Source organism: Dasypus novemcinctus, chromosome X (assembly GCF_030445035.2).
Source record: "Dasypus novemcinctus isolate mDasNov1 chromosome X, mDasNov1.1.hap2, whole genome shotgun sequence".
Classification (NCBI taxonomy): Eukaryota; Metazoa; Chordata; class Mammalia; order Cingulata; family Dasypodidae; genus Dasypus; species Dasypus novemcinctus.
In genome coordinates, this window is record NC_080704.1 from 43,516,839 (window position 1) to 43,543,803 (window position 26,965).

Here is a 26,965-nt window from a genome sequence, read left to right on the forward strand (position 1 = left end):
TTCTCATAACATTTGGCTATTGATGTCTGCTCAACATATTAATTACACATGGATGTACCAACAGGTGATCATTTGCCTCCAGGGTCTTTGTGCAGTGGGGGAGGTACCGTCTCAGGCAGGGCTCCTTCCCTGGCTCCAAGGGGAATTGAGGATGGGGGGAGAACTGATGGATCCTGAGGAAGTAATGAACTCTTTGGAATTAACAGCTCCTTGGGGGCTTGTATAAATGAGCTGCAAGAAAACGACCCTGCTGTTAGAAAGTGAGGTGTTTAAATTCCTGATTTCAGTGGTAATATGGTTTCTGGAAATAGATTCCAGGATTTATCCATGAGTATAGATGAATTCCATGGACAGGTTGAGAAATGAGGATCTCAAAGAAGGAGAAGAGAAGGTAAAAATTAAGATCCCGGGGTGTTGGATGTGTTGGATCTTCAAGGATGCTGGAGTCTCCCAGAAATAATGCTAAATTGAGGGTGTAGTAGTTTCCTGTGGCTGCAATAACAAATTACCACAAAATTAGTGGCTTAAAGCAAAGCAATTATTTTTCACCCACAGTTCTAGAGACCAGAAGTCCATTCTCTGGAGATTCTAGGGGAGAATCCATTCCTTGCCTCTTCCAACTTTTGGTGGCTGATAACATTCTTTAGTTTGTGACTGCATCACTCCAATCTCACTTCCATGGTCACATCTCCTTCTCCACTCTGTCAGTTTCTCTCTGCCTCTTTCTTATAAAGATATTTGTGATCACATTTAGGTCCCACACAGATTTTCCAGGATAATCTCCCCATCTTAAAATCCTTAACTGCAAAACCCCGTTTCCAAATAAGTTCACATTCACAGGTTCTAAAGATAAGGACCTAATATCATTGAGTGGCCATTATTCAGCCTATTACAGTGGGGAAGAAAACTGTGTGAAAATATTCAAAGGATGAGTGTAAGTGACTAGGAAGGTGGTAGATGATGACAACAAGGAGAGGAAGAGGGCAGGTGATGAGGAATACAGTACTTATCTTGTAGGGTTGTTCTGATAATTAAGTGGCCTAAAACTAACCAGGACCATTCTTTCCCCCAGTACTGAATGAAGCTCTAAAAAGAAAGTTAGGTAATGCATGGAACAAACCAATTAAGGAGATCTTCTAAGGCAGAGATTCTTAACAAGAGGTCTGGGAGCTTGAATTGAAATTCAGAAAAGCATTATTCTTGTGGGGATGTGTTGGTGCAGATGCGGTGTATTTATTAAATAATACACAGTATAGTGTGGACTTAGTAAGGGGTCCGTGTTTTTCACTTAACTGGCAAAGGGGTCCATGGAACAAAAAAGTTTAAGAACCGCTGTTCTGGGGTCTGGTTGTTCGTACAATCCAAGGCCAGATTCTTCTCTGATTTTTTTTTTCTTCCCTATAAAGTGAGCATAGGAAAATTGCTAAATGAGCAGTAGGATATTATGAAATGGAGTTACCTGCTGCCTGCAGATAAAGAGGGACTGTTGCCTTGTGGAGAATACATGCTGTGCAAGGTAATCCCGTAAGGAAGAGAGTCATTCCTTAGCCCTATCCTTTGCCTCCTTCCACTAAGAAGAGTTTGGCCTCACTTTCCCAGGCTCCTTTGCAGCTAGTGGTGGTGATGTGACACCATCTGACCAAGGAATAGGAGTCTGATGGTAGGATTTCCGGGTCAGGTTTTACATTTCTGTTAAGAGAAAGGTGCAGTGGTCATCACAGCTTTCCCCTTCTTCCTGCTGTAAACATGGGTGCTGTGCTGGAGCTGCCTTAGCAATCTTGCAAATGAATGATAGGCTGCACCTTGAGGATAGGGGACAAAAGAATTCCGAGACCTTAATGACATTATTTTGCAGCTGAACTAATGCCAACCACTGCCTAACATGGGATTTCTTGTTATATGGAAGAAACACAAACAATAGAAACACGATTTGTTAAGCCTGGTTATTTGGAACTAGAAGGATTTTTAGCTGATGTGGGTGTCTTCCCTGTTTATGAGAGAGAGGAGCAGTTACTGTTCTTGCAGCCCAGAAGCCCACCTTCCTTGGGTACCTTCTCAAGACTCAGCCTGCAATGCAGGAACCAATGCAATCCACCTAGTTTTGTTAAGTACTGGCTAGTAAAGCTGAACGCAGAGGCATGTCCCAGCCTAGTCCTCGCCTCTTGCTCCCTATACATTGTTTTCCCCTTTAGTACTATTTCCCTGATTGCACATTTTCTGTTTCTGGTCACGATTACCCTCGCATTGACCTTCTTTCTCTTCTTGAATGTCTGAAAAAAATCTGTGTCTATTTAATGTGGATTCTCCTAGATACAATTCAATTGGGTTAATTTCTTAGAGAGGTTTGAAAAATCAGTAAGCCCTTTGATATTTTGTGCCAGCCTAGCTTTTTCCCACATGCCTCAGCCACAGCTGTCAGAACATATGGGAACATAAGCACCAATCATCTTAGGAATTGACAATCTAACGGTTCTGGAACTTTTAACTTCTTGCTTTCCCATGGCCTGATTTATTCTAGGCCCCAAGTTATTTTAGACTCTGTAACTGTGGACTGAGGGTGAGATGGTAGAAAAATTAAATCCTGTCAGAAAACACAAAGAAAGGTGCAATATAAATACTTAATTTTGTGGCAATAATTTCTCCACATGGTCTTAGCTACTCTGGTTTAAGGAGCTACTAAGTGGTTAAATTTCAGGCACCTGAGGATAGAATTTTTTTCCTGAGAGAATTTGTCTCTATAATATCTGCTTGTCTGTACTACATTTTATCAGTTTATTATTCCTTGGCCCACCAACTTACTCAGATAGGGCTGCTATCTAGGATTGCTTTGCTATCTTCAAGCTACACATTTGATTGCTGTGTTTATCACCATTGCATGAATTCTTACAGATTTTGAATAGGCAGTTCTTTTATTTCTTCTGTGCCCTGAGGTAGTCAAATGTCTGTTGTGATTCTATAAATAATATATCATAATTGTGATCTACAAATGAGAATGTATTCTGTTACTTTAAGCCTGTAGCATTTGCAAATTTTCAAAAATAAATGGTGTGAAAATTTTCTTCACTCAACCTCATGAGCCAGGTGCCCTCTATGAGGATATATGGGGATTTTGAAAACCCCAGATCAAAGACTAGGAAAATGTGTGTTGTGGGATCTTGTCACTGAGTTTATTTGGACAAGACAGTGGGCATTTAAGTGCACTCGCTGTGGCTATCTGTTTCAACGTATGAGTCATCCTGTGTCATTTATCCTTTTGTTGACTGACATCAAGGATAATGGGAAGCCTTAGTAGATGTCCTGTTATATCTCATTTTCATCTCCGATTTTACCAGAATGCCTAGCATACATTAGATACTCAATAAATGCGTGTTGGATGAATTAATGAAATAATGAATCAAAGAATTTGGAAACTTTACTCCTCACTTTTGAAATTCTCTATTTATGAACTTCCCCTTAGGCTGGGAATTAAGAGATCTGGTTTCTGGTTCCATCTATACGTCTTACTATCTTTAATGTGAGACTCATAGTACCTACCCTCATGTTTTAGTCCACTAGGCTGCTGATTGCAATATACCAGAAATAAGTTGGCTTTTAAATTGGGAATTTATTTGCTTGCAAGCTTAAAGTTCTGAGGCTGTGAAAATGTTCAGATCGAGGCATCATCAGGCATGCTTTCTCCCTGAAGACCAGTTGCTGGCAAGACTGGACTCCTTTGTCACATGGCAAAGCAACAGCAGGATCTCCTGGTCTCTCCCTTCTCTTCTAGGTTTTATTGCTTCAACTTCTGGCTTCCTCTGATTTTCCATTCTCCTGAATTCATCCTATTTATAAAGGACTCCAGTAAGAGGATTAAGACCCACCCTAGGCCATGCCTTACTGAAGTAATCTAATCAAAAGGACCTTGACTAAAGTAACCTTCTCAAAGGGTCCCACCTGCAATAGGTCCACAACCACAGGAATGGATTAACTTTAAGAACATAATCTTCTGGGATCCATCCAGCTTCAAACCCTCACACCTTATTACATCAAAAGTTTGTCTGAAGGATCAGAAGAGATATTAAATAGCTTTAAACATCTAAGTACTTCATAACCTAGCACAGATTTTGGTCCTGAGCTGTATACCCAAGAAACTAAAGTCCTCATTCCTGCCTGTGGGGAGATACTAGTCTAGTTGGGTACAAGAAAGCACAGAACAACAAATGTAAAAGGAAATTGTACAATATTTGTGGGATAATTCTGGGTTTTTTTTTCCCAGAACAGAGAAATTTTGTGTGGAAGAAAGTATTGGCAATATATAGTACAAATGAATAGCATATCTGTAAAGCATGCAAGCAGGAACGAACCTGTCTTCTAGAGCAATGTTTTTCAAACTTGACTGTATATTAGAATAAATAGGGAATCTTTTAAAATGTAATTGTTCAGGCCACATCTCAAATCAGTTACATCAGAATCTGTGAGGGCAAGATCCACAAATCAGTCTTTTAAAGAATTTTCTTAGGTGATTCTAATGTACAGCTAAGTTTGAAGACAAATGTTCCAAATCTATACTTCCAAGAATCTACCCTGGAGATAGTGGTGAAATAGAGATTCTGATTAAGTAGGTCTGAGGTAAGACCTGAGATTTTGCATTTCTAACAAGCTCACTAGTGATGTCAGTGCCACTGGAAAGAGGACCACACTTTGAATAGCAAATTTCCAAAAGTTATATAAATAAATTGCATGTCAGGTAGAAAAAGAAAGAACATGGCCCTAACAATTACTTAATATCTATGTGTCAGTCACAGTGGGGTTTTTTTTCTGTTTTTTTTTTCCATATAATAAACTTTATTTTTAAAGAGATTTTATATTAGAGAAAAAAATATATAAAAAATATAGGAGATTCCTATATACTCCACCCCACCCCTGCGTTTTCCCCTATTAATAACATCTTGCATTCGTGTGGTACATTTGTTATAATTGATGAACCAATATTTGAAGCATTACTACTAATCAAAGTCTATAGTTTACATTATGGTTTATATTTTGCACCAATTTTCTAGGTTTTGACAAAATGTATAATGGCCTGTATTCATCATTGCAATATCGTGCAGAACAATTTCAATGCCCTAAAAATGCCCTATGTTCCACCTATTCTTCCCTTCCCTTCCTAGCCTATGGTTGCATTCCCCCATTTGTTCATTCCTCAATCCTGAGGGTTTGGGGAATGGTGATGCCCACTCTACTTAAGATTGAGCAGTGGCTTAGATCTTATGGGACAGATGAAAGGAACTGTCTTGCTTACAATTATAGATACTCTTTGTTTTTTGGGATGGGGGTTGTCCATCATCATCCTTTTGTTAGTTGTCCTAGGTAAGTCTGATGAACTAGGGAGCAGGTGTTGGCTGCAACTCTGCTGAGATTCAGGGCTCAACCGGCATGTGAACAGTCCAAAGATTTAGGTCCCTGGGGCACATATTAAATGAGTATAGTGGTAATTATAGGTGCAAATAAAAGGATTAGGAGAATCACGTGTAGGGAAATTATAAATGAATCTGTTACATGAGGAAATAGTTTGTCATATATTGCAATGTAAAGCCCACTGGAAGGGTGCTGATTTTTTGGGGTTGTGTGTTTTGTCTACAGTGTCCAGATGTCTCTACTGCCCTTGGGAGCACCTCTTTTTGAGGCTGTTTTCTGTTGCCATTAGTGAGATCCACCTGAGACATGCATAAGCATAATCTCTGGAACGACCTCCCAATTCATTTTGAAATTTCTTAGCCACAAAAAATTCTTTTGTATTTAATGTTTCCCTCTTTTGGTCAATATCTTTTACCAAACGCATTGCTAGTTGGTGCTTGGTAATAATCCCTCAGTGCCAGTGAGGCTTATCCTTGGGCATCATGTCCCATGCTAGGGGGAAGGCAGTGAGCTTATATGTTGAGTTTGGTTTACAGAGAGTCCACAATTAAGTAACAAGAAGGTTTTCAGGAGGTAACTCTTAAACAATAGTTATTTTTAGGCTATGTTTCAAGTTTACAAGGATAAGGTTCATAAGTACAAGCATTAATATCAAGGTCTTGGGATATTGGTCTGTTTTCAGTCACTATGTTTGAACTGTACATTTATTATTTCATTTAACCCTAAAAACAACCATATAAGAATGTTATAATCCCCATTTTAGAAGTTAAGAAACTGAGGTTGAGTGGGTAAATCATTGCCTAAACTTTCACAGCTAATATATGGTAGACCTGGGATTCAAATATAGGTCTCTGTGAAAGCAAAGCCTAGAGATTCACAGAAATTTCTGGGAACCCTCCAATGCTAAGCAAAGGCATTTTTTCTGAAATTGTGGGCAATATATTTGTAGGCAAAATCTTCATTGGATCATTTAAGGAAAGTAGCAATGATGCTGAGTTTGTTTTTGTGTAATTGCCTAATATAATATATCAAAACAGATAAAAAAAAACCTTTGTAATGTGCATCTGCCTCTAGACTGGTGTCATTCTCCAGTGTTCTAATATCAAAGATATCCCAGAAAAGTTAGAGCAGAATGTAAAGAAATCCTAATAGAATAGCACAATCATACAGTATTTGTCCTTTTGTGTCTGTTTTGCTTCACTCAACATAAAGTCTTCCAGGTTCATCCATGTTGTCATATGCTTCATGACTTCATTTCTTCTTACCACTGCATAATATTCTGTCATGTGTATACACAACAGTTTGTTTATCCATTCATCAGTTGATGGACACCTGGATTGTTTCCAACTTTTGGCAGTTGTGAATAGTGCCACTATGAACATCAGTATGCAGATATCTGTTTGTGTCTCTTCTCTCAGTTCTTCTGGGTATATACCTAGAAATTGTATCACCAGGTCACACGGCAAGTCTATACTCAACTTCCTTAGGAAGTGCCAAACAATCCTTCACAGTGGCTATATACCATTCTACATCCACAGCCTCATGGAGTTGATAATTAGAATACAGGTCACCAGAAAATAGAAGGAGGTTAGAGAATGGAAAGCTGAGGATTAATCTGTGTGGAATTGGTAAAAAGGTGGTTTGTAAATCTTTGAAAATGAATAGAAATGCTTAAAGAATATCATGGTGTTTGTAACTAACACTGCTATTTTATGGGTATGACAGTGATTGAAAGGAAAAATCTAAGGTCATGTATATTACTAGAAGAAAAGCTAAAAACTACAACATAGTAAAGCTTCATGTAAAACATGAATATGGTGATATTGCATATATAAGACCTGTTTTTTTACAAAATATAAATACAAATATACTAGAGAGAAGGGAAAAGAATAGCAATTATATACAGCAAGTGAGGCAAAGAGAGAGAGGTGATTAGTTTTGTTTGTTGTGTATTATTATTATTGGAATAATGAAAGCACTCTGGGAATGACTTGGGTGATGAATGCACAAATATGTGATTACATTGACTATCATTGATCGTCTGCTATAGATGGATTTATGCTTTATTAATATATATCAATAAAATTGATTTGTTAAAAAAAAGAAATCTTAATAGAAAAATAGTGTTACTAGTAGAGGATATTAAAATTCAAATTAGAACACAAAATTTACATTTTTCAACTACTGATATCTGGAGGGAGAAATTATTTCCTGGAAGTATTTGGCTCTGACTCCTTAGTTCTTTCAAATATTCTTCCAAATGAAAACATCTCTTATGCTTCTTTCTTGTTGTTAAGTGATTTTTTTTTCTCTCTCCTTCCAGAAAGCTGAAAAATGAACTCTTAGAAGCAAAACGTAGAAGTGGGAAGACTCAACAGGAGACCAGTAGAGTCTGTGTTCACTGTCAGAGAAACCTGGGCTTAATATTCGACCGAGGGGACCCATGCCAGGCCTGCTCACTGAGGGTGTGCAGCCAGTGTCGAGTGTTTGGCCTCGATGGCAGCTGGAAGTGCACTGTCTGTGCCAAAGTTGCGTAAGTTCCTTGTTTTTGCACGGAATTTGGAGTTTTGAAGACTGAAGGGATTGGAGTGGGCAAAGCAAGCAAGAAAATGAGTGTTTTTTAGAGATAGACAGTGGGCTTAAAAGTTGCGTCCAGCCACAGGCTCAGAAATGCCTTGGCAGGGCTCTGGAGTGAGTGCATTTTGTGTGTTTGTGTGTGTGTGTGTGTGTGTGTGTGTGTGTGTGTGAGAGAGAGAGAGAGAGAGAGAGAGAAGGGGAGAACAAGAAAAGACAATATTTCCATTTAAAAAATTATAAAACATAGAACTAGAAATCTTACACAACCAGCCTTTATCTGCACTGGAAAATCACCCACGGACTTTTCTTCTTCCTTACATCCGCTCTTAGATTCACATGGTTTTTCAGAAGATACAGACAATTCCCCTGAGACATTTTTAAACATTTGGGGTGCCTGGCAGGATGTATCCACCCACCAGCCAGTATGCAAATCAGCTGGAGAGCAAAGCTTTAGTAGCTCCTGAATTTCCTCCAAACGTTTTTCTCCTTGAGAAAGGGTGAAGGAAGGGAATCTTTCTATTCACCTCTCTGTTGAGCCTGTGGCAGTATAGTGGACTCCAGATCCCATTCCATCAATTTGGATGCAACAAGGGTCATTATTTTCTAAGTTAAATTAAACTGGAGCCTGAGCATCCTGGGGTCTACCAAAACCCTCATCCTTTAAAGAAATCCCCCCTGGATCAACGTATGTTTTCTCCCTCTTAAATCCCTTCATCTCTTCTACACTGGGAGGTGCCTTATAATCTCATCCCAAGGCAACTCAGTGCTGATCTCCCTTTCCTGAGGGTGGTGTTGGCGAAAGTTCTCACCACTCCAGTTTTTTGTTTTATTTTTTGTTCCCCCCCCCCACCTGACCAACTTATTCTACCATAGAAGTTAAGAGCTCATGTTAGGAGGAAAAGTGAAAAATGTGGTAATAGGAGTGACTTTCCATTTCCAAGTTCTCTGAATGAAGACTACTGTGTTCTGTTCAGGACAGTTATATTTGGTGATTGCATCATTTAACCAGTCTATTTTTTCTTGAACTGTTTCGTAGTAAAGGTCAACTTGAATAAAGCAATTCATACCATGTTTCGACGTTGAAATGAGATAAGCATTTCTACAGAAATAAACCATTTAAGTTATTTTATTACTTACTTTGAATACATTGTATTCTTTTACTTAAGCAACTGTCCTCAATTCCTTATCTCACATAAATAAATCACTAATATTTCTTTCCTGTCATTAATACATCTTCCTTTGCCTGTTCTGGGGGGGGGTTGGTTATGAACACTGATCAAGTCATTGACATGGGTATTGAAACATAGCCTTTTTCAATATTTGTATTCATTTTGAAAACCGAGTTTAGTCATCTGCAAACCAGGATGTGAAAATAATGCTAGATATCTTCTTATTCTTTCCATGTTATCAAGTGATTTACTTTGGGCATTTATCTTTTCCTCATATAACTGTATAGAGAAAAGTATTGATAATTCACTTTGCTCCCTATTCAAAAGTAGCATGGTATATTTGTTACTCAAGTCAGCAATGCCAAAGTCCCCTGTTTTAGACCCCTGGCACTTTTTGGAAATTTTGAATTTTGTTTCAGGGTAGAGTGATGGGTCTCTCTAATCCTCCTTCCCTGAATTTGGCATTTTACAAATTGGATCTAAATGTTTTTCCCTTAGATCATTAACCAAATAATGAGTCACAGAGGGAATAATAAGTTAGTGGGCAAAGTTTCCTCAATTTAGTTTTTCTTCTATATAATGTTTCTGGAGTATTTGGTCCCTTTTCCCACACTGTTCTTTTTGAGCACAAGAGGACAAAAAAGCAAATGAGCAAAAAGCAGAGAAATCAATATAGGAAAACTTAGAAACATTTTAGCATCCTCATTAATTTGTGGACATATATCCACATGGTTGTTGTTTTGTTTTGTTTTTCTTTTCAGTGAGAAACAGTGTTTGTGAACAGAAGCTGCTTAGATTTTTCTTCCTGACCAAATGAGTATAAGGTGGCATTTATTACCTTAATAGATAAATGGCCTAGCACCTGTTAATATTATTCATCTCTTTATTCATTCACTATGCATGACCTGTATTCTTTTTTTCCAGACAAGCAATTTAAAGTAGAGCTCAGCTACACATAAAAAGGACACAAGTCATAAGTGTACAGCGGGGTTTCTCAAACTCAGCCCTATTGATATTTTAGGCCAGATAATTCTTTATAGGGACTGGGGGTGGGGGCGTTGCCCTGTGCATCAAAGGATATTTACTAGTATCCATGGCCTCCACCCACTTGATACTAGTAGCACTCTCCACCCCCTTGTTGTGACCATCAAAAATGTCTCTAGAGGTGGGGCAAGATGGCATGTGAGTGAGTGCACCTTACAGACTCTCCTGCGAAGAGGCGGCCCAGTGGGGTTGGAGTCTTGCCAGAGCAGGCTGTCTTGGGGGCTTGCAGGGCGGAGGGTGTGTGGACATTGATTTGGAGAGACAGTGGCAGAGGTGGTGCTTGCTAAAGGTAGAATTGCAGCTTACAACTACAGAGGTCGGAGGCTGTGGGCTGGCAGGACCCTTCCCCCTGGGGCTGGTGGCCGCGGTGTTTCCTGAGATCTGTCGGTTATGCGGTGGCGTTCCTGGGCCCCGTGGTCCCCGGATGCGTGGTCCCAGGTCCGAGTCCCCTGAGACCCCGTAGCCCATGTTCCACAGACCAACATGCCCTGGGTCTGCAGAGTCCCGGACTTCCCTTTCCCAAGTCCAGTGCTCCTGGAGGTCTGGGAAATACCTTAGCACTCCGGTTTTGGACTGACTGCGTGGGTGGGAGGAATTTGGTGGGGGGTGCAGTAGGGGGGCCCTACTAGTGTGGGTTTGATTTTCTGGTGTTTCCTCCCGTTTTTTCTTTTTTTTGCGCTTGGAGAATACTGGCTGGTTTGGGGAGAGTATGGGAAGAGAGGAGTGGCGAATCTGCTGAGAGCACTCAATTAACCTAAACACCCTGGGATAGGAAACTTGGCCTGGGAGAAGGTGGAGTCAGAAAATCAACTAGACCTCTCATAGCACACCTAAAGGAAAGGGAATATAAGAGGTGCTTTCCAAGCCTCCAATAGCATACTTGGGGTTCTCTCTCTGGAAATTAAGAGTCATCGTTTTCTGTGCGGGGCTGATTTAACAACGACCCACTTGAATTTCCTACCGGACCTCTCAGGCAGCTTTTCTGCTGCCTAGGAGAGAGGGAAGTGAGGAAGGGAGAAAAGGGGGAACGTCAGATCCCTAAGCGTTTTATTTAACTACAGAGAGGATTCCTTGCTTGAAACTTTCCCTAGTATTTGGTTGGTTTTCCTTGTTTTTCCTTCCTCTTTATCCCCCCAAGAGGCTTTTTTCTTTCTTTTTTCCTTCTTTCTCTTTTTCTTTTTCCTGCTTACTTCCCTTTTGTCTCTCTCTCTTTCTTTCTTTCTTTCTTTCTTTCTTTCTTTCTTTCTTTCTTTCTTTCTTTCTTTCTCTGCTTTCTTATTCTTCTTACATTAGGTGCTACAGGGAGAGCTTCATATTTGCTGTATTTTCTCATCCTCTAGTTATTCTTTTCTGTGTGTATTGATTTGGGCCACCAACACTATTCCTTTTCCTCTACACCTTTCTATCCTCCATCATTGATTGTTCTCTTACATTACACCTCTCTTTGTTTGCCCCCAATTTTTTTTGACTTTTTATTACTAATACCTTTGTTCTGTTTTCTACCTTATATTCACTCTTTATATTATTGTCCTTTCTTTTCTCTTTCCCTCTCTCCTGAACACACAGGCCTTTTAATTCACACTTATTCCTCCCCATGTTCAGATTTTTACATACTCTACTTTTCTTACTGTTATAACTCTACATACCTTACATGAGTCTAATATCCATTCTCCTATATCTCACATGGTTCCTATGTTAATATTTACTATCAATACTACTATTATTCATTTTCTTTTCTTACTCCTTTGGCTTTCTCTGGCCCTAATGTTTTCCTTCAAATGAACTTAGCCAACAACAAGGAAATAGAATAAGAACAACAAAGTGACAAAGACATAACACGCATGCAAAAACAACAACTAATTAAACTCCAAAATAGACAAAGAAACTAAGCAACTTACTAAACCCGTCAAGATAAAATGATGACCAGACTGCAACAAAAAACTACAAACCAAACCAATAATCAGGAAAAGATGCCCAAATCCAATGAACAAACTAAAAACCAGGAAGAGGAGCAGAACATCCAACAAGTAATTAAAGATCTCAAAACATATATTAGGGACCAATTTGATGAGGTGAAGGAAGAGATTAGGAATATGAAGAAAACAGTTGGAGAGAATACAGAAGAAATTGCAACCATATGCAAAAATATAACAGATATGACGGTGATGAACAGCACAATTCAAGAAATCAAAAATACATTCTCAGCAAGTAACAGCAGACTCAAAGAGGCAGAGGAGAGATTAACTGAGGTGGAAAACAGTACATCTGAAATCAAACAGATAGTAGAACTGGTCAATAAAAACATAGAAAAAATCCAGCAGGGGCTTAGGGACCTGAATGACAATGCAAAATGCACAAACATACATACTATAGACATCCCAGAAGGAGAAGAGAAGGGAAAGGGGACAGAAGGGTTGTTGGAGGAAATAATGGCTGAAAAATTCCAAAACCTATTGAGGGAGATGAATGTACATGTCCAGGAAGTACAACACACCCCAAACAGCATAAATCCCAACAGGCCTACCCGAAGACATATACTTGTCAAGTTATCCAATGCTCAAGAAAAAGAGAAAATACTAAAAGCGGCAAGAGAAAAGAGAACCATCACATACAAAGGAGGCTCCATAAGATTAAATGCTGATTTCTCATCTGAAACCATGAAGGCAAGAAGACAGTGGTATGACATAGTCAAGGTAATAAAAGAAAAATATTTCCAACCAAGAATACTCTATCCAGCAAAGTTAGCATTCAAAAATGATGGAGAGTTCAAAATATTCACAGATAAACGGAAACTAAGAGAGTATGCCAACAAGAATCCTACCCTTCAAGTAATACTAAAAGGAGTTCTGCAGGAAGAAGAAAAAAACAAGAGAGACAGAGTTGGAGGGAAGTGTAAGAGGAAATAAAAAGACAAAAACAGAAAAAGAAAATCAAACAGAATATGACAAACACAAATCCAAAGAAAATATGGCTAATATAAGTAATTCCTTGAAAGTAATAACACAGAATGTCAATGGATTAAACTCATCTGTCAAGAGACTCAGACTGGAAGATTGGATAAGGAAATATGACCCATCTATATGCTTTCTGCAAGAAACACATTTTAGACCCAGGGATTCAAAGAGGCTGAAAGTGAATGGCTGGAAAATAATCTTACAAGCAAACAATAACCAAAAAAGAGCAGGAGTATCTATATTAATATTAGACAAAATAGACTTTAAATGCAAAACAATTCTGAGAGATAAAGAAGGACACTACATATTAGTGAAAGGGATGATCTTTCAAGAAGAAAGAACAATCATGAACATTTATGCTCCTAACAAGGGCACCTCCAAATATGTGAGGCAAACACTGGAAAAACTAAGTGAAGGAATAGATGCCTCTACAATTATAGTGGGGGACTTTAATACACCACTATCAACTTTGGACAGAACATCTCAAAAGAGAATCAATAAAGAAACAAAGACTTTGAACAATATATTAGAGGAGCTGGACCTAATATACATAAAAAGAACATTACACCCAAATACAGCAGGATATACATTCTTCTCAAGGGCACATGGATCATTCTCCAAGATAGAAAACATGCTGGGCCACAGAAAAAGTCTCAATGAATTCAGAAAGATAGAAATCATACAAAATAATTTCTCTGACCACAGGGGAATGAAGCTGGAAATCTGCAAGGGCCAGAGACCCACATTTGGCACCAAAATCTGGAATTTAAAGAACACACTCTTAAAAAAACAGTGGGTCAAGGAGGAAATCTCAAAAGAAATTAATAACTACCTTGCAACTAATGAAAATGATAACACAACATACCCAAACTTATGGGATGCATCAAAAGCAGTACTGAGAGAGAAATTTATAACCATAAATTCATACATCAAAAAAGAAGAAAGAGCTAAAGTTGAAGAACTAAATGCACACTTGGAGGAATTAGTTAAAAACAACAACAAACTAACCCCAAAGGAAGAAGAAAGAAAGAAATAACAAAGATCAGAGCAGAACTAAATGAAATAGAAAATAAGAAAGCATTTGAAAAAATCAACAAAACCAATAGCTGGTTCTTTGAGAAAATCAATGAAATTGACAAATCCTTAGCTAGAGCAACAAAGAAAAAAAAAGAGAAGATGCAAATACACAAAATAAGAAATGAGAAAGGAGATATCACCACTGACTCCACAGAAATAAAAACTGTTGTAAGAGGATACTTTGAAAAACTATATTCCAACAAAAATGACAATTCAGAGGAAATGGACAAATTCCTAGAAACACATAAGCAGCCTACATTGACAAAAGAAGAGGTTGACAGTCTCAACAAACCAACCAGAAGTAAAGAGATAGAATCAGTCATTAAAAACCTCCCAACTATAAAGAGACCTGGGCCAAACGGCTTCACAGGTGAATTCTACAAAATGTTTCAGAAAGAACTAACACCAATCTTGCTTAAACTCTTCCAAAACATTGAAACAGAAGGAACAGTGTCTAACTCATTCTATGATGCCAACATTACTCTAGTACCAAAGCCAAACAAAGAACCACAAGAAAGGAATATTACAGACCAATTTCTCTAATGAACCTAGATGCAAAAATCCTCAACAAAATACTTGCTAACCGTATTCAACAACACATTAAACAAATTATACACCATAACCAAGTGGGATTCATTCCGGGTATGCAAGGATGGTTCAACATAAGAAAATCAATCAATTTAATACACCATATAGACAGATTGAAGGAAAAAAATCACATGATTATACCTATAGATGCAGAAAAAGAATTTGACAAAATACAGCACACTTTCTTGATAAAAACACTGCAAAAGATTGGAATACAAGGAAATTTTTTGAACATGATAAAGAGTATATATGAAAAACCCACAGCCAACATCATTTACAATGGTGAAATCCTAAAATCCTTCCCTCTAATTTCAGGAACAAGACAAGGATGCCCACTCTCACCCCTTCTATTTAACATTGTCTTAGAAGTACTTGCTCAAGCACTGAGGCAAGAACCAGACATAAAAGGCATCCAAATTGGAAAGGAAGAAGTCAAAATTAAACTATTTGCAGATGATATGATCCTATATAGAACACCCTGAGAAGTCCATAACAAAGCTTCTAGAACTTATAAATGATTTCAGGAAATTCACAGGTACAAGATAAATGCACAAAATACGTAGCATTTCTGTACACCAATAATGAGCAATCTCAGAAGGAAATCAGGAATCAAATACCATTCACAATAGTAAATAAAAAAATCAAATACCTAGGAATAAATTTAACTAAAGAGGTAAAAGACTTATACACAGAAAACTACACAACACTCTTTAAGGAAATCAAAGAAGACCTAAGTAAATGGAAGAATATCCCCTATTCATGATAGGAAGACTAAATATTATTAAAATTTCTATCCTACCAAAACTGATCTACACATTCAATGCAATCCCAATAAAAATCAACACATCATTCTTTAATGAACTAGAGAAACTAACTAGGAAATTTATTTGGAAAGGAAAGAGGTCCCAAATAGACAAAGACATATTGAAAAAGAAAAATGAAATTGGAGGAATCACACAACCTGACTTCAAAACATACTACAAAGCTGCAGTAGTGAAAACGGCATGGAATTGGCACAAGGATAGACACATTGACCAAAGGAATCGAATTGAGAGTTCTGATATAGATCCTCATATGCACAGCCATATGGTATTTGACAAGGCCACCAAACCCTCTCCACTGAGAGAGAATGGCCTCTTCAACAAATGGTGCCTGGAGTACTGGATATCCATATGTAAAAGAATGAAAGAGGATTACCAACTTACACCTTATACAAAAATCAACTCAAGATGGATCAAAGACCTAAATATAAGATCCAAAACCATAAAGACCTTGGAAAGCAAAGTAGGGAAGCACCTACAGGACCTTGTATAGGAAATGGCTTCATGAAGTTCACACCAAAAGCACGAGCAGCAAAAGAACAAATAGATAAATGGGACTTCCTCAAAATTAAAGTCTTCTGCACCTCAAAGAAGTTTTTCAAGAAAGTGAAAAGAGAGTCTACACAATGGGAGAAAATATTTGGTAGCCATATATCTGATAGGAGACTTATATCCTGCATATAAAAAGAACTCCTATATCTCAAAAACAAAAAGACAAACAACCCATTTAAAAAATGGGAAAAAGATTTGAACAGACACTTCTCCAAAGATGATATACAAATGGCTAAAAAGCACATGAAAAAATGCTCAAAACCCCTAGCTATTAGGGAAATGCAAATCAAAACAACAATGAGGTACCATCTTACTCCCCATAAGACTGGAAGCTATCAGAAAAACAGAAGACTACATGTGCTGGAGAGGATGTGGAGGAATGGGAACACTCATCCACTGCTGGTGGGAATGCAGAAGGATCCAGCCATTCTGGAGGACAGTTTGGCAGTTTCTCAAAACCTACCTATAGATTTGCCATATGACCCAGCAATTCCACTGCTGCATATATAACCAGAAGATCTGAAAACAAGGACACAAACTGATATATGCACACCAATGTTCATAGCAGCACTATTCACTATTGCCAAAAGTTGGAATCAACCCAAATGCCCATCAACAGATGAATGGATAAATAAAATGTGGTATATGCATACAATGGAATACTACTCAGCTATAAGAACAAATACATTACAAACACATGTGATGACATGGATGAATCTTGAGAACCTTATGTTGAGTGAAGCAACCCAGGCATTGGAGGACAAATACTACATGACCTCTCTGATATGAAATGAGTAAACCAAAGTGTCTCACTGAGCTAGAGACTGGATGATAAACTTTAAGATAATTGGAGGGTAGAGGAAGGTTGTGAGCTGACAGCTACTTGGGTGAAATCTATGATAAGTGGGAGGTAAGTATTTGTAGAAGGAAGGGTTAAAATGGGGGCATATGGATAACTTAGGGTGGGGCTGCATGGGCTTTAGGGGCACTAAGGATGGAAGATTGGGTCAAATTGCCCAAGAAATTGGGGAGAGGGCAAGGGAACATTTGATCATGGGAGATTGTCAGGTATGTGGTTGAAATTGTGGTGCAGAGAAAACTCTTTGAAGAATGTAATATGGAAGGCTGCCTGTTTGGGATGCTTAAGGGGGGGGCGGCATCTGACACAGGGCAAGCTTCTGGGGAGTATGAGAGTGCTCATTTTATCATAGTGGATTATATCATTAGGTGGAGACCCATACAATTGGAGTGAAGATATATCCACATCCTGGGGAGGACTGATGTTCTTAGACAGAGGGAATTGTATCTCTTGAGAAAATTAGTGGCTCCGAATGGGTTAGGGCAGTTAAGTATGTGAAGCCCTCAACATTTTTGCAAGTATCTCTGAATATGATCCCTCAAGTAATGAAGATTGATTGTCATGGTGGGCCCTGAGGGGAGGGAGAAAGAGGTGTTGAATACATGGAATCAGGGTAACTGTGGGGCAATGGAAGTGTTCCACAATATCATGCCATGGTGGATATAGGTCATGTTAAATTACACCAAAAATGTATAGAAGTCTATAGGCTAAAATGTAAACCATAAAGTAAAACATAAGATAACTAAAAATTTAGAAAATTGTATAGTCTAAAATATAAGTCATAATGTAAACCCAAATGGAACCATGTTTGAAAGCTATCGTTTCAATATCTGTACATTAGCTGCAGCAAATATAATATGAACATGTAAAAAGATCACTTTTGGGGAAGGGACAAAGGGTTTTATGTTGGATATGTGAGAGTACCATATATTGTATATGTGAATTACTGTGACCTAAAACTTATGTCAAGAGAAACTTAATAATCAGGGGAAAAAAAGGAAGAAAGGAGGTAGACACTGAGGAAGAGATGGAAGAAATTGCCTTGCCACTGTACACACAGGGCAACACCCCTAGCAGTGATGAAAGGCAAAATGTCAAAAACAAAGCTTTTTCATTCTTTCATTTCTTTGATACCTCAATTTATTTCTCCTTTATTTAATTTTTCTAAATTTCTATGTATTCTATATCAAACTTTTAAACCCATCAGTATATTTCATTTTTCTATTAAGGGAACCTGGCAATACATTGGGCTTCCTTTTTGAATAAGTTTTGGACTACAGAGGTTCAACTATGGCAGGGGAGGAGCACTTGTGTGGGGTGTCATTGGTGGGATGCACACGGTTGGGAGGGAGTTCTCCAGGGCATATATACAGGGTACATAGAAAGGTTTGGATGTTTTCATAGTGGTTTCAGTTGGAAATGACAGATGACAGAGTGCTGAATTCCTGACCAGGGGAGTTCTATCACATTCCTCAATGGAAGAACAACAATCCTCCAAGTGCAATGGCAAAGACCAATAAAGATGGATGGTCCAACAATGAGCCCTTGATACTAATGGCTCCGATTATGAGCCTGTGTGCCTGAAATATGAACTAGGCCTATAGCTGTGGGGTGCCTAAGAGTTACCTCCTGAGAGCCTCCATGTTGCTCAAATGTGGCCACTCTCTAAGCCAAACTCAGCATATAGATGCATTACCTTCCCCCCAGCATGGGACATGACTCTCAGGGATGAGCCTCCCTGGCACCGAGGGATTACTACCAAGCACAAGCTCATGATGTAACTACAAAAAGACCATGAACAAAGAGGTCAACTCAGACTGGCAGAATATCTCAGCCTACATGTAATATCAAGTGTTCAAAACTGCTTTTTGACTTTGGATAAAAAGAGGGAAATGGAAAGGACAAGTGAGTTTATATGGCTAAGGGTCTCCAAAAAGAGTCGAGAGGTCATCATGGGGTGATGCTTATGCATGCCTCAGCAGGGTACCAGAGATAGCCAAGGTAGATGGAAACTGAGGTGCTGGTTCTCCTGAGGGCTGCAGTGACCCATAGGTTCTATGGTCAAGTCAGATGGCTCTGGAGTTCAGGGCCATGTCAGTTGGCCTTACTTTGGAGTTTGTGTTCCTGAGTGTGATGAAGTTGGACTCAGATATAACTTTTCTACACATGCCTCTTCTGTTACTCTTACCACACCTGTGCTTGACGTTTGGGTGGTGTATACTCAGGAGACCTGAATCTCTGAACTGTCCATGTAACAGCCAGGCCCTGGGCCTCAGCAGACTTGCAGCTCCTACCCTCTGGTTTCTTGGACTTACCCTGGCCAGCTGACAGGGAGGTGAAGAGGGTCAACCACCACACCAGGGGGCCAAGAGTGCCTACAGCTGCAAGCAGGAGAATTGCATCCATCATCCATTTGGAATCTAAACCCCATTTTGATGTAGAGGGGGACTGGACACAGCCATCCCAGGTCCACAAGACAGAGGAATAGAGAATGGATTAGAGTGGACTTACTGGTGTTCTGCTGGGGAAATATTGTGATTAATAAGGGAAGAAATTTTAGGGGTGATGTGGAGAGGGTGGCCACGAAGGCTGCAGATGGTCGGGAGAGGGAAAAAGAGATATGGTGTGGGGGCATTTTCAGGATTTGGAGTTGTCCTAGGTGGTGCTGCAGGGATGGATGCTGGACATTGTGTGTCCTGTCCTGGCCCACTGGGTGGACTGGGGGAGAGTGTGGACTACAATGTGGACCACTGTCCATGTAGTGCAACGGTTCTCCAGAATGTATTCACCAGGTGAGTTGGATGTGCCACAATGATGGAAGAGTTTGTTGATGTGGGAGGGGTGGTATGGGTAGAGTGGGTGGTATATGGGGATCTCATATTTTTTGAATGTAACATTTAAAAGAAAATAAAGAAGGAAAAATAATGTCTCCAGATATCGACTCCCTTGGGGAGCAAAATCACCCGTGGTTAGGAAGTACTAGTGTACAGTTTGATGAATTATCACAATTTCTGTGCAACCAGAACTCAAGTAAAGACAAAATATTGCTAACATCCCAGAAGCCCTTCTAATTCCTTCCCTCAATCACTACTCCTTCTTTCCTCTCCAAATGTAAACACTATTTGGCTAACATCATCAGTTAGGTTTGTCTTTTTAAATATTTTATATAAATGGAACTATACAGTATGTATTTGCTTGTTTATGGCTTCTTTTTATTAATTTTATGTTTGAGAGAGTAATCCATTGTTCTTTTATATCTCAGTTGGCTGTTCATTTTTACTCTTGTATAATATTCCATTTTATAAATGTATCAGGATTTATTTATCCATTCTATCATTGGTGGATATTTGGGATGTTTCCAGTTTTCAGCTCTTACAAATATATTATTTATTATAAATATTATAAATATTCTTGCTCATGGCTCTTGGAACACACCAAAAAAGTATATGCATTTCAGTTAGATATATACATTGGATTGAAATTGCTGGGTCATGGTGTATGCATATGTTCAATTACTGTAAATGATGGCAAATAATTTTCCAAACTGGTTATGCCAAATTAGCCTCTCATTAGCAATATATGACAGTTTTAGTGGTTTTACATTTTTACTAAGATTGGTCTTTTTCATTTTTGTAGTTTGATATTTGTAGTTGCCTTTTTGTTACTAATAAAAATGAAAATATTTTGATATATTTCTTGATGATTTGAACATCCTCTTTGTGAAATGCTAGTTCAAGTCTCTTGTCTGTTTGACTATAGAATTGTCTCTCTTTTCCTTACTGACGTGAAACAATTCTTTATATTCTGCATCAAACCCATGTTGGTTAACTGTATTACAAATATCTTATTCCACTTTTTGACTTGCATTTTCACCCTCTTAATGGTGTCATTTGAAGAACATAAGTCCCTAATTTTTAATAGTTCAATTTGTCAATCTTTTCCTGTATGGTTAGTGGGATTGTTTTCTGTATCCTGTTAAAAATGCTTTTCCAAAACCACAATCATGAAAATATCCTATGTGAACTTCTACAAAAGTTACTATTTTATCTTTATATTTAGCCTTCCAGTATACCTGCAACTGATTTTTTGTGTATTCTGTGAGGTAGAGATTGATTTTTATTTTTTAAAATACAGGTATCCACTTGGCTCAGACACATTTACTGAAAAGGTCATCTTTTTCCACTCCTCTGCAGTGTCACCTTCACAAATCAAGCATCAGCTCTATTTTTGAGCCCTCTGTTATGTGACATTGGTTCACATGTCTGTAACTGTGCCAACGCCAAACAGTTTTAATTATTGTAGCTGTTTAAAAAAAATTTGATACCTTAGGCTAAGTTTTTCCACTTTATCCTTCTTCTTTAAAAATGTCCTGGCAATTCTTGGCCCTTGGTATTTTCATATAAATTTTAGAATCAGCTCATTAATGTTTTTAAAAAATGATAGGATTTTTTGGGGAGATAGCATTGCAAAAAATATATTTTTGGGGGGAAATTGACATCTTTCAATATTTAGTCTCTCAGTCCATGAAACTTAATGTGCTCCTTCATATATCCAAGTCTTCTTTAATTTCTCTCAATATTTTACAGGTTTCTAATACAAGTCTTATTCACCTTTAGTAGATTTACTCCAAGTATTTTATTTTTATACTATTGTAAATCATATTTTTAAATTTTTATTTTCTTATTTTTATACTTGATAAATAGAAATATAATTGATTTGGATATTCTCAACTTATATCCAGCAACTTTGTTAAATTCAGCTGTTATAGTTTCTTCCACATTGTCTATGTATGTAATCATGCAATTGGTGCAGAATGACAGTTTTATTTCTTCCTTTATAATACTTAATATCTTTTTTTCTTGCCATATTGCATGTTTGTTTTCAGTTTTATGGACTCCTGCCTTGTTCTTATTAGTTTCCTTCCTTTTGCTCTCTTTGGAGTTTCTTTTATTTTTTAACTACTTTTTGAGATACATGCTAAGATACTTGATTTTTCAACTTTTGTTCTTTTCTAATAAATCCATTTAAGGCTATGAATTTCCATTTAGTCACTGCTTTAGCTGCAGAGCACACATTTTTATATCAGGTATTCTATGATCATTTGTTTCCATCTATTTTCTAATTTCCATTGTATTTTTTTCCTTTGTCCCATGAGTTATTTAGAATTGTCTTTCTTAATTTCTAATTTCATGGGGGATTTTTTGTGTTTCCCTTTGTTATTGATTCTAGTTTAATCCCAATGTGATCAGAGAACATAGTCAGTATGATTCAATCCTTTAAAATTTGGCCCAGCAAATAATCAATTTTCTTAAATGTTTCTTGTAACCTGGAAAAGAATGTGAATTCTTAAGTCATTGATTTAAGTGTACTGGATATGTCTATTAAATGATGTTTGTTAACTGTGTTGTTTAAATCTTCTATATGTGTACTGATACTTTATCTGAACATTCTATGACTATTTAGGAGAGGTATGCTAAACTCTCAATAATGATTGTGGATTTTCTATTTCTCCTTTTAATTCTGTTAATATTTGCTTTATACATTTTGAAATTAAAATCTTGGGCCTATACATATTTAGGATTGTTACATTTAACAAATGGACACACAATTTATCATTATGAAAAGCTCCTCTATTTTAGTTATGATTTTTGCTTTATAGTCTTTTTGTGTGTGTGTTCTTAGCATAGCTTCACCAGCTTCCTTTTGTTGAGGATTTGCCTAGTAAGTCCTTTTTCATTCTTTTACTTTTGACCTTTCTGTTTCCTTATAATTAAGGCATGTCTTTTATAAGTAGCATATAATTGCATGCATGTGTGTTTTAAATCACACAATTGTTTTTAGTAATTGGATCATTTCTTCCATTTGCATTGAAGAAATTGCTTACATATTTTGATTAAAATCTGCCACAAAACTATTTGCTTTCTATTTGTCCCATCTATTCTATGAAGCTTTTTTCCTATTTATTTGCCTTCTTTTAGGTTAATTATTTTTCTATTTATTATCTCTATTATTTATACATCCTTTTATCACTCATTTAATGCTTACTCTAAAGATTGCGACATGCATTCTTGTCTTATTAAAATCTAATATAAATCAATATTTTTCGCACTTCACACATAACATAGTACCGTTTTACTCCCTTACTCCTCTTCCAGGATATGCAGTATTGCTGTGTGTATGTGTATCTATGTGTGAGTGTATACACAACATATATGTACAATGTTTACACACACATATTTATTTATACTTATATACATATATCCATATGTATTTAAATCACACTAGATATTATTTTATACTCAATATTCACTTAGACTTACTCATATAGTTTCCCTTCCATTTCTCTTCACTCCTTCCTCCATTTTCGTGCTTCCATCTAGGACCATTTTCCTTCTCCCTAAAGGGTACATTTTATTTTTTCCTTTAGTGTAATTCTTCAGTGAATACAATACTCCCAATTTTTGTTTTTCTTAACAAAGCTTTTTATTTCACCCCTAATTTTCAAACATGATTTCACTGGATACTGAATTCAAAGTTGAAAGTTATTTTCTTTCAATAATTTGAAGCTATTACCCGTTGACTTCTGGTTTCCAATGCTTCTGTGAGGAAATCAATGGTCAGTATATTGCTCTTCCTTTGAAGGTAATAATATTTTCCTTTGACTGCTTTTAATATTTTTCTCTTTTCTTTTGAATTTTGAACAGTAGCTATAACATTCCTAGGTCTGATTTTCCTCATATTTATCCTTATTGGGATTTCTAGAGCATCTTGAATCTTCACATTAAAATCTTTCGTCATATTTGAAAAATTCTCAGACAATATATGTTCAGATATTTTTTTCTTCCTCTTTCTCTCTTCTATTCCAAGGACTTCAAATATGTATCTTAGTCATATTTACCATCTTTCCTATAGCTCTTATTATTCTTTCTATATTTTCTTTTTTATGTATCTACATTCATTTTGTATATTTTCTTCTGACCTATTTTCCAGTTCACTAATCCTGTCTTTGACTATGTCTAATTTGATGTGAAACTAATCCATTTAGTTCTTAAATTCAGTTATTGTGTTTTTTGGTTTTAGAATTTCAATTTTTTGTTATGGTTTCTAGGTCTCTGCTGACATTCCTTTAATTTCTTGAAGAAATTATATGTAGTTACTTAAAATTCTACAAATTATAGCTCCATTATCTGCATCCTCTATGGAACTCTTTGATTGTTTATTGTTTTCTTGGTTTGGTCTTATGTCATCTTTTTAAAAACCTGTCTTTTTAATTGAGGGCCAAAATATATGAAAAATTGTAAAGCTCAGTGAGGATGATGTCTGATGATATGTATCCATTGAGAATATGCTATTTTCTGGCAGGCAATTAGACTAGGGCCACTAGATATCCTAGATTACCTTAACCAAATCAGGGATTGAGCTGATTTCAAAATTGGGGCCACAGCCTTTGGTGGGGAAGATCTATTTCTATATAACATTTACTTTTGTGCACTAGTCCTTCAGGGTCTCATAACATACCTATTGGGGTAATAGAGGCAATTGATTTTATATTTTATAGATAGTGGAAACAAAAACACTGAGAGGTTATAATGTGTGTTAATAAAGTTGGGATTAGTTTCTAAGTTCTTTCTTTGCTTCTCCATCCACCTCTTTTCCCTCCAGACTCTTCTTTGCTTCTCCATCCACCTCTTTTCCCTCCAGACTCTGCCAAGATTAAATTTACTGTTTTAGGGCAGTGAAGAAGGAAATGGAATTTTAACAAATGACTGACTTTCCCACATGCAGAGTCTATGGACTGATGGGGAATCTCAGGATAATTCTTTCTCCAATATTGTACAAAATTATTATGTTATTTCTATTTGCCCTCTTCTCTGAATCCCAGTTCCCTCAGACCACTGTGACTAGGAACTGTGACTCAGGAGCCCTTTAGTGAATCAAGAGTTGCCTCAAGCTTCTTCATAAGGAGGAAAATTTTCTTTAATTTCTAAATGCCACTTGTAGTTACTGAAGCATACTTTTCAATACAAGACCTGAAGGGCTTGTGTATTCACACATTACTTCAACTCATCTGCTAGACAGTACAGATAATAACTGTAGTTCGAATTCACTCAAACCTTCCCCCTAAATCTTGTCAGATCAGCTTTGGGTTGTGTTAACAAGAATTAAACTTTTAATGTATTAAGCCAGTGGAATTTGGGGATTGTTACATGAGCTACTATATTAAAACTAACATAACCCCATTCCTGGGTTTTTATTCCCTTAATACTTATATGCTATATATCTTACTTATTTATATGCTTATTATCTTTATTCCTTTACTATAATGTAAACTACATGAGGGCAGGGGTTTTATTTATATTTCACTGATGTATCTCTAATACACAGAAGTATGTACTTAATCAATATTTGTTAATGAATAGATGGGTGGATGGATGAATGACTGAATGGGAGGGTCCCACTTAAAGCATTTAAGGGTTAAGCATTTGTTCCATAGAACAAATGTGCTTTTCTTCATTCAGGGGCATGTGGTTAAAAAAAGAAAACCATGAACAATGTCAAATATATGTGACCTCTAGAGTAAATTTCCAGCTGTCACAGAAGGATATATCTATAAGACAAATTGTTTTCAGTAGGGTGTGAGAATAAATGAATCACAAATCAAAAGTTGTTTCTTTCTTAGAACCTGCTAATACACCAGTACAGAACTTATGAATCACTGTAATCTTTTGACTGATGAAATATTAATTTAATAAATCCAACCATCTACCTGTCCAATCCATCTATCCATCAACCCATCCATCCATCCCTCCTACAACATTTATAGATAGCCTGTCAGTATACTAGGGGCTAAGGATACAAAGATTAATAAAACACAGTGTACCCTCAGTAGCTTCAGAACCTTAGAAAGATGATTTTATTAAATTATTGTTTCATCAATAAACACTGTTTTGATGCATTAAAATGTCCTAAGGAAGAAACACAATTTTTGATGTGTAATTACTTATTCTTATACCTTTTTTTACAACTCGTGGCATAGTTATATCCTTCTGTAATAGCTGGAAATTTGCATGCCGATTGTTTGACATACCAAAATCCCCCCTCACTTTAAAGCTAAAAATCAGAGTACATCACTTCTTCAATATTCTATCTCTATGAATCTGTGTGATCTCAGAGTCTAAAACTGTCTATCAGTATTTCAAATATCTTGTTTGTTATTCCTGAGATGATTTTTGAAAAGGAAGCATGAGTGATATTTTATTTGCAGTGAACGCCCTTTGTTTGTTGTGAGAGAATACTGCAGCACCACTGGGTTGTCTCCCTGTTTAATCGACCATAAAATTGAAATTCCAGTCTGACCTCTAGGAGATGAGATGAGTCAGAAAGTGACTCATTCTCTAATCAGTTGGAAGGACAAGCTTTATTGTCATTTACCTTGGATTGGGTAAAAGTAAAGAGATGTTATTGCTGTAACACTGAAACGATTAAGGCGGCTGCCTGTTAAAATGGGCTGAGCAGCTCCTGACACTTTCTCTGACCCCTCTTATTCTAACAAGTTGGCTGCTGTAGGTCTACTTTTAAAAGCAATTCTATAGAAAAAGAATGATAGGGACACTGGCATAGCCATTTGGTTCATTTTGCTATCTTAATGAAATCTACAAAATTCCTCACAATTATTAGCTGAGGCAGTTGCCATACAACAGAAAGGGAGTTATAATGATCGTTTTTCCTAATTAGCACACAACTGAACCCAGAAAGACCCAAAAGATAAAAGTGACATGACAGGGAACCAAAAAATGAGATATTCCTAACATGGTATTGGTGAGCTGATCTTGTATTCATGCCATATTATGACATCTCATGTTGCCATATGTCCTGGTGAGGGTCTTTGTCTTTTTAAAGTAGGGGGCAGCTGTTGTGTTTGCTTTT

General features: G+C 37.2%; 1 protein-coding gene across 2 annotated transcripts in view; it reads left to right on the forward strand.

The window, feature by feature from the left end:
• SYTL5 (synaptotagmin like 5) overlaps nt 1-26,965 on the forward strand; it is a 287,943-nt gene that overhangs the window by 175,188 nt on the left and 85,790 nt on the right. For both annotated transcript variants that reach the window (XM_058292189.2, XM_058292188.2), the window contains exon 3: nt 7,721-7,930. In XM_058292189.2, coding sequence (XP_058148172.1) covers nt 7,721-7,930 — 210 coding nt within the window. The remainder of the gene's footprint in view (nt 1-7,720; nt 7,931-26,965) is intronic.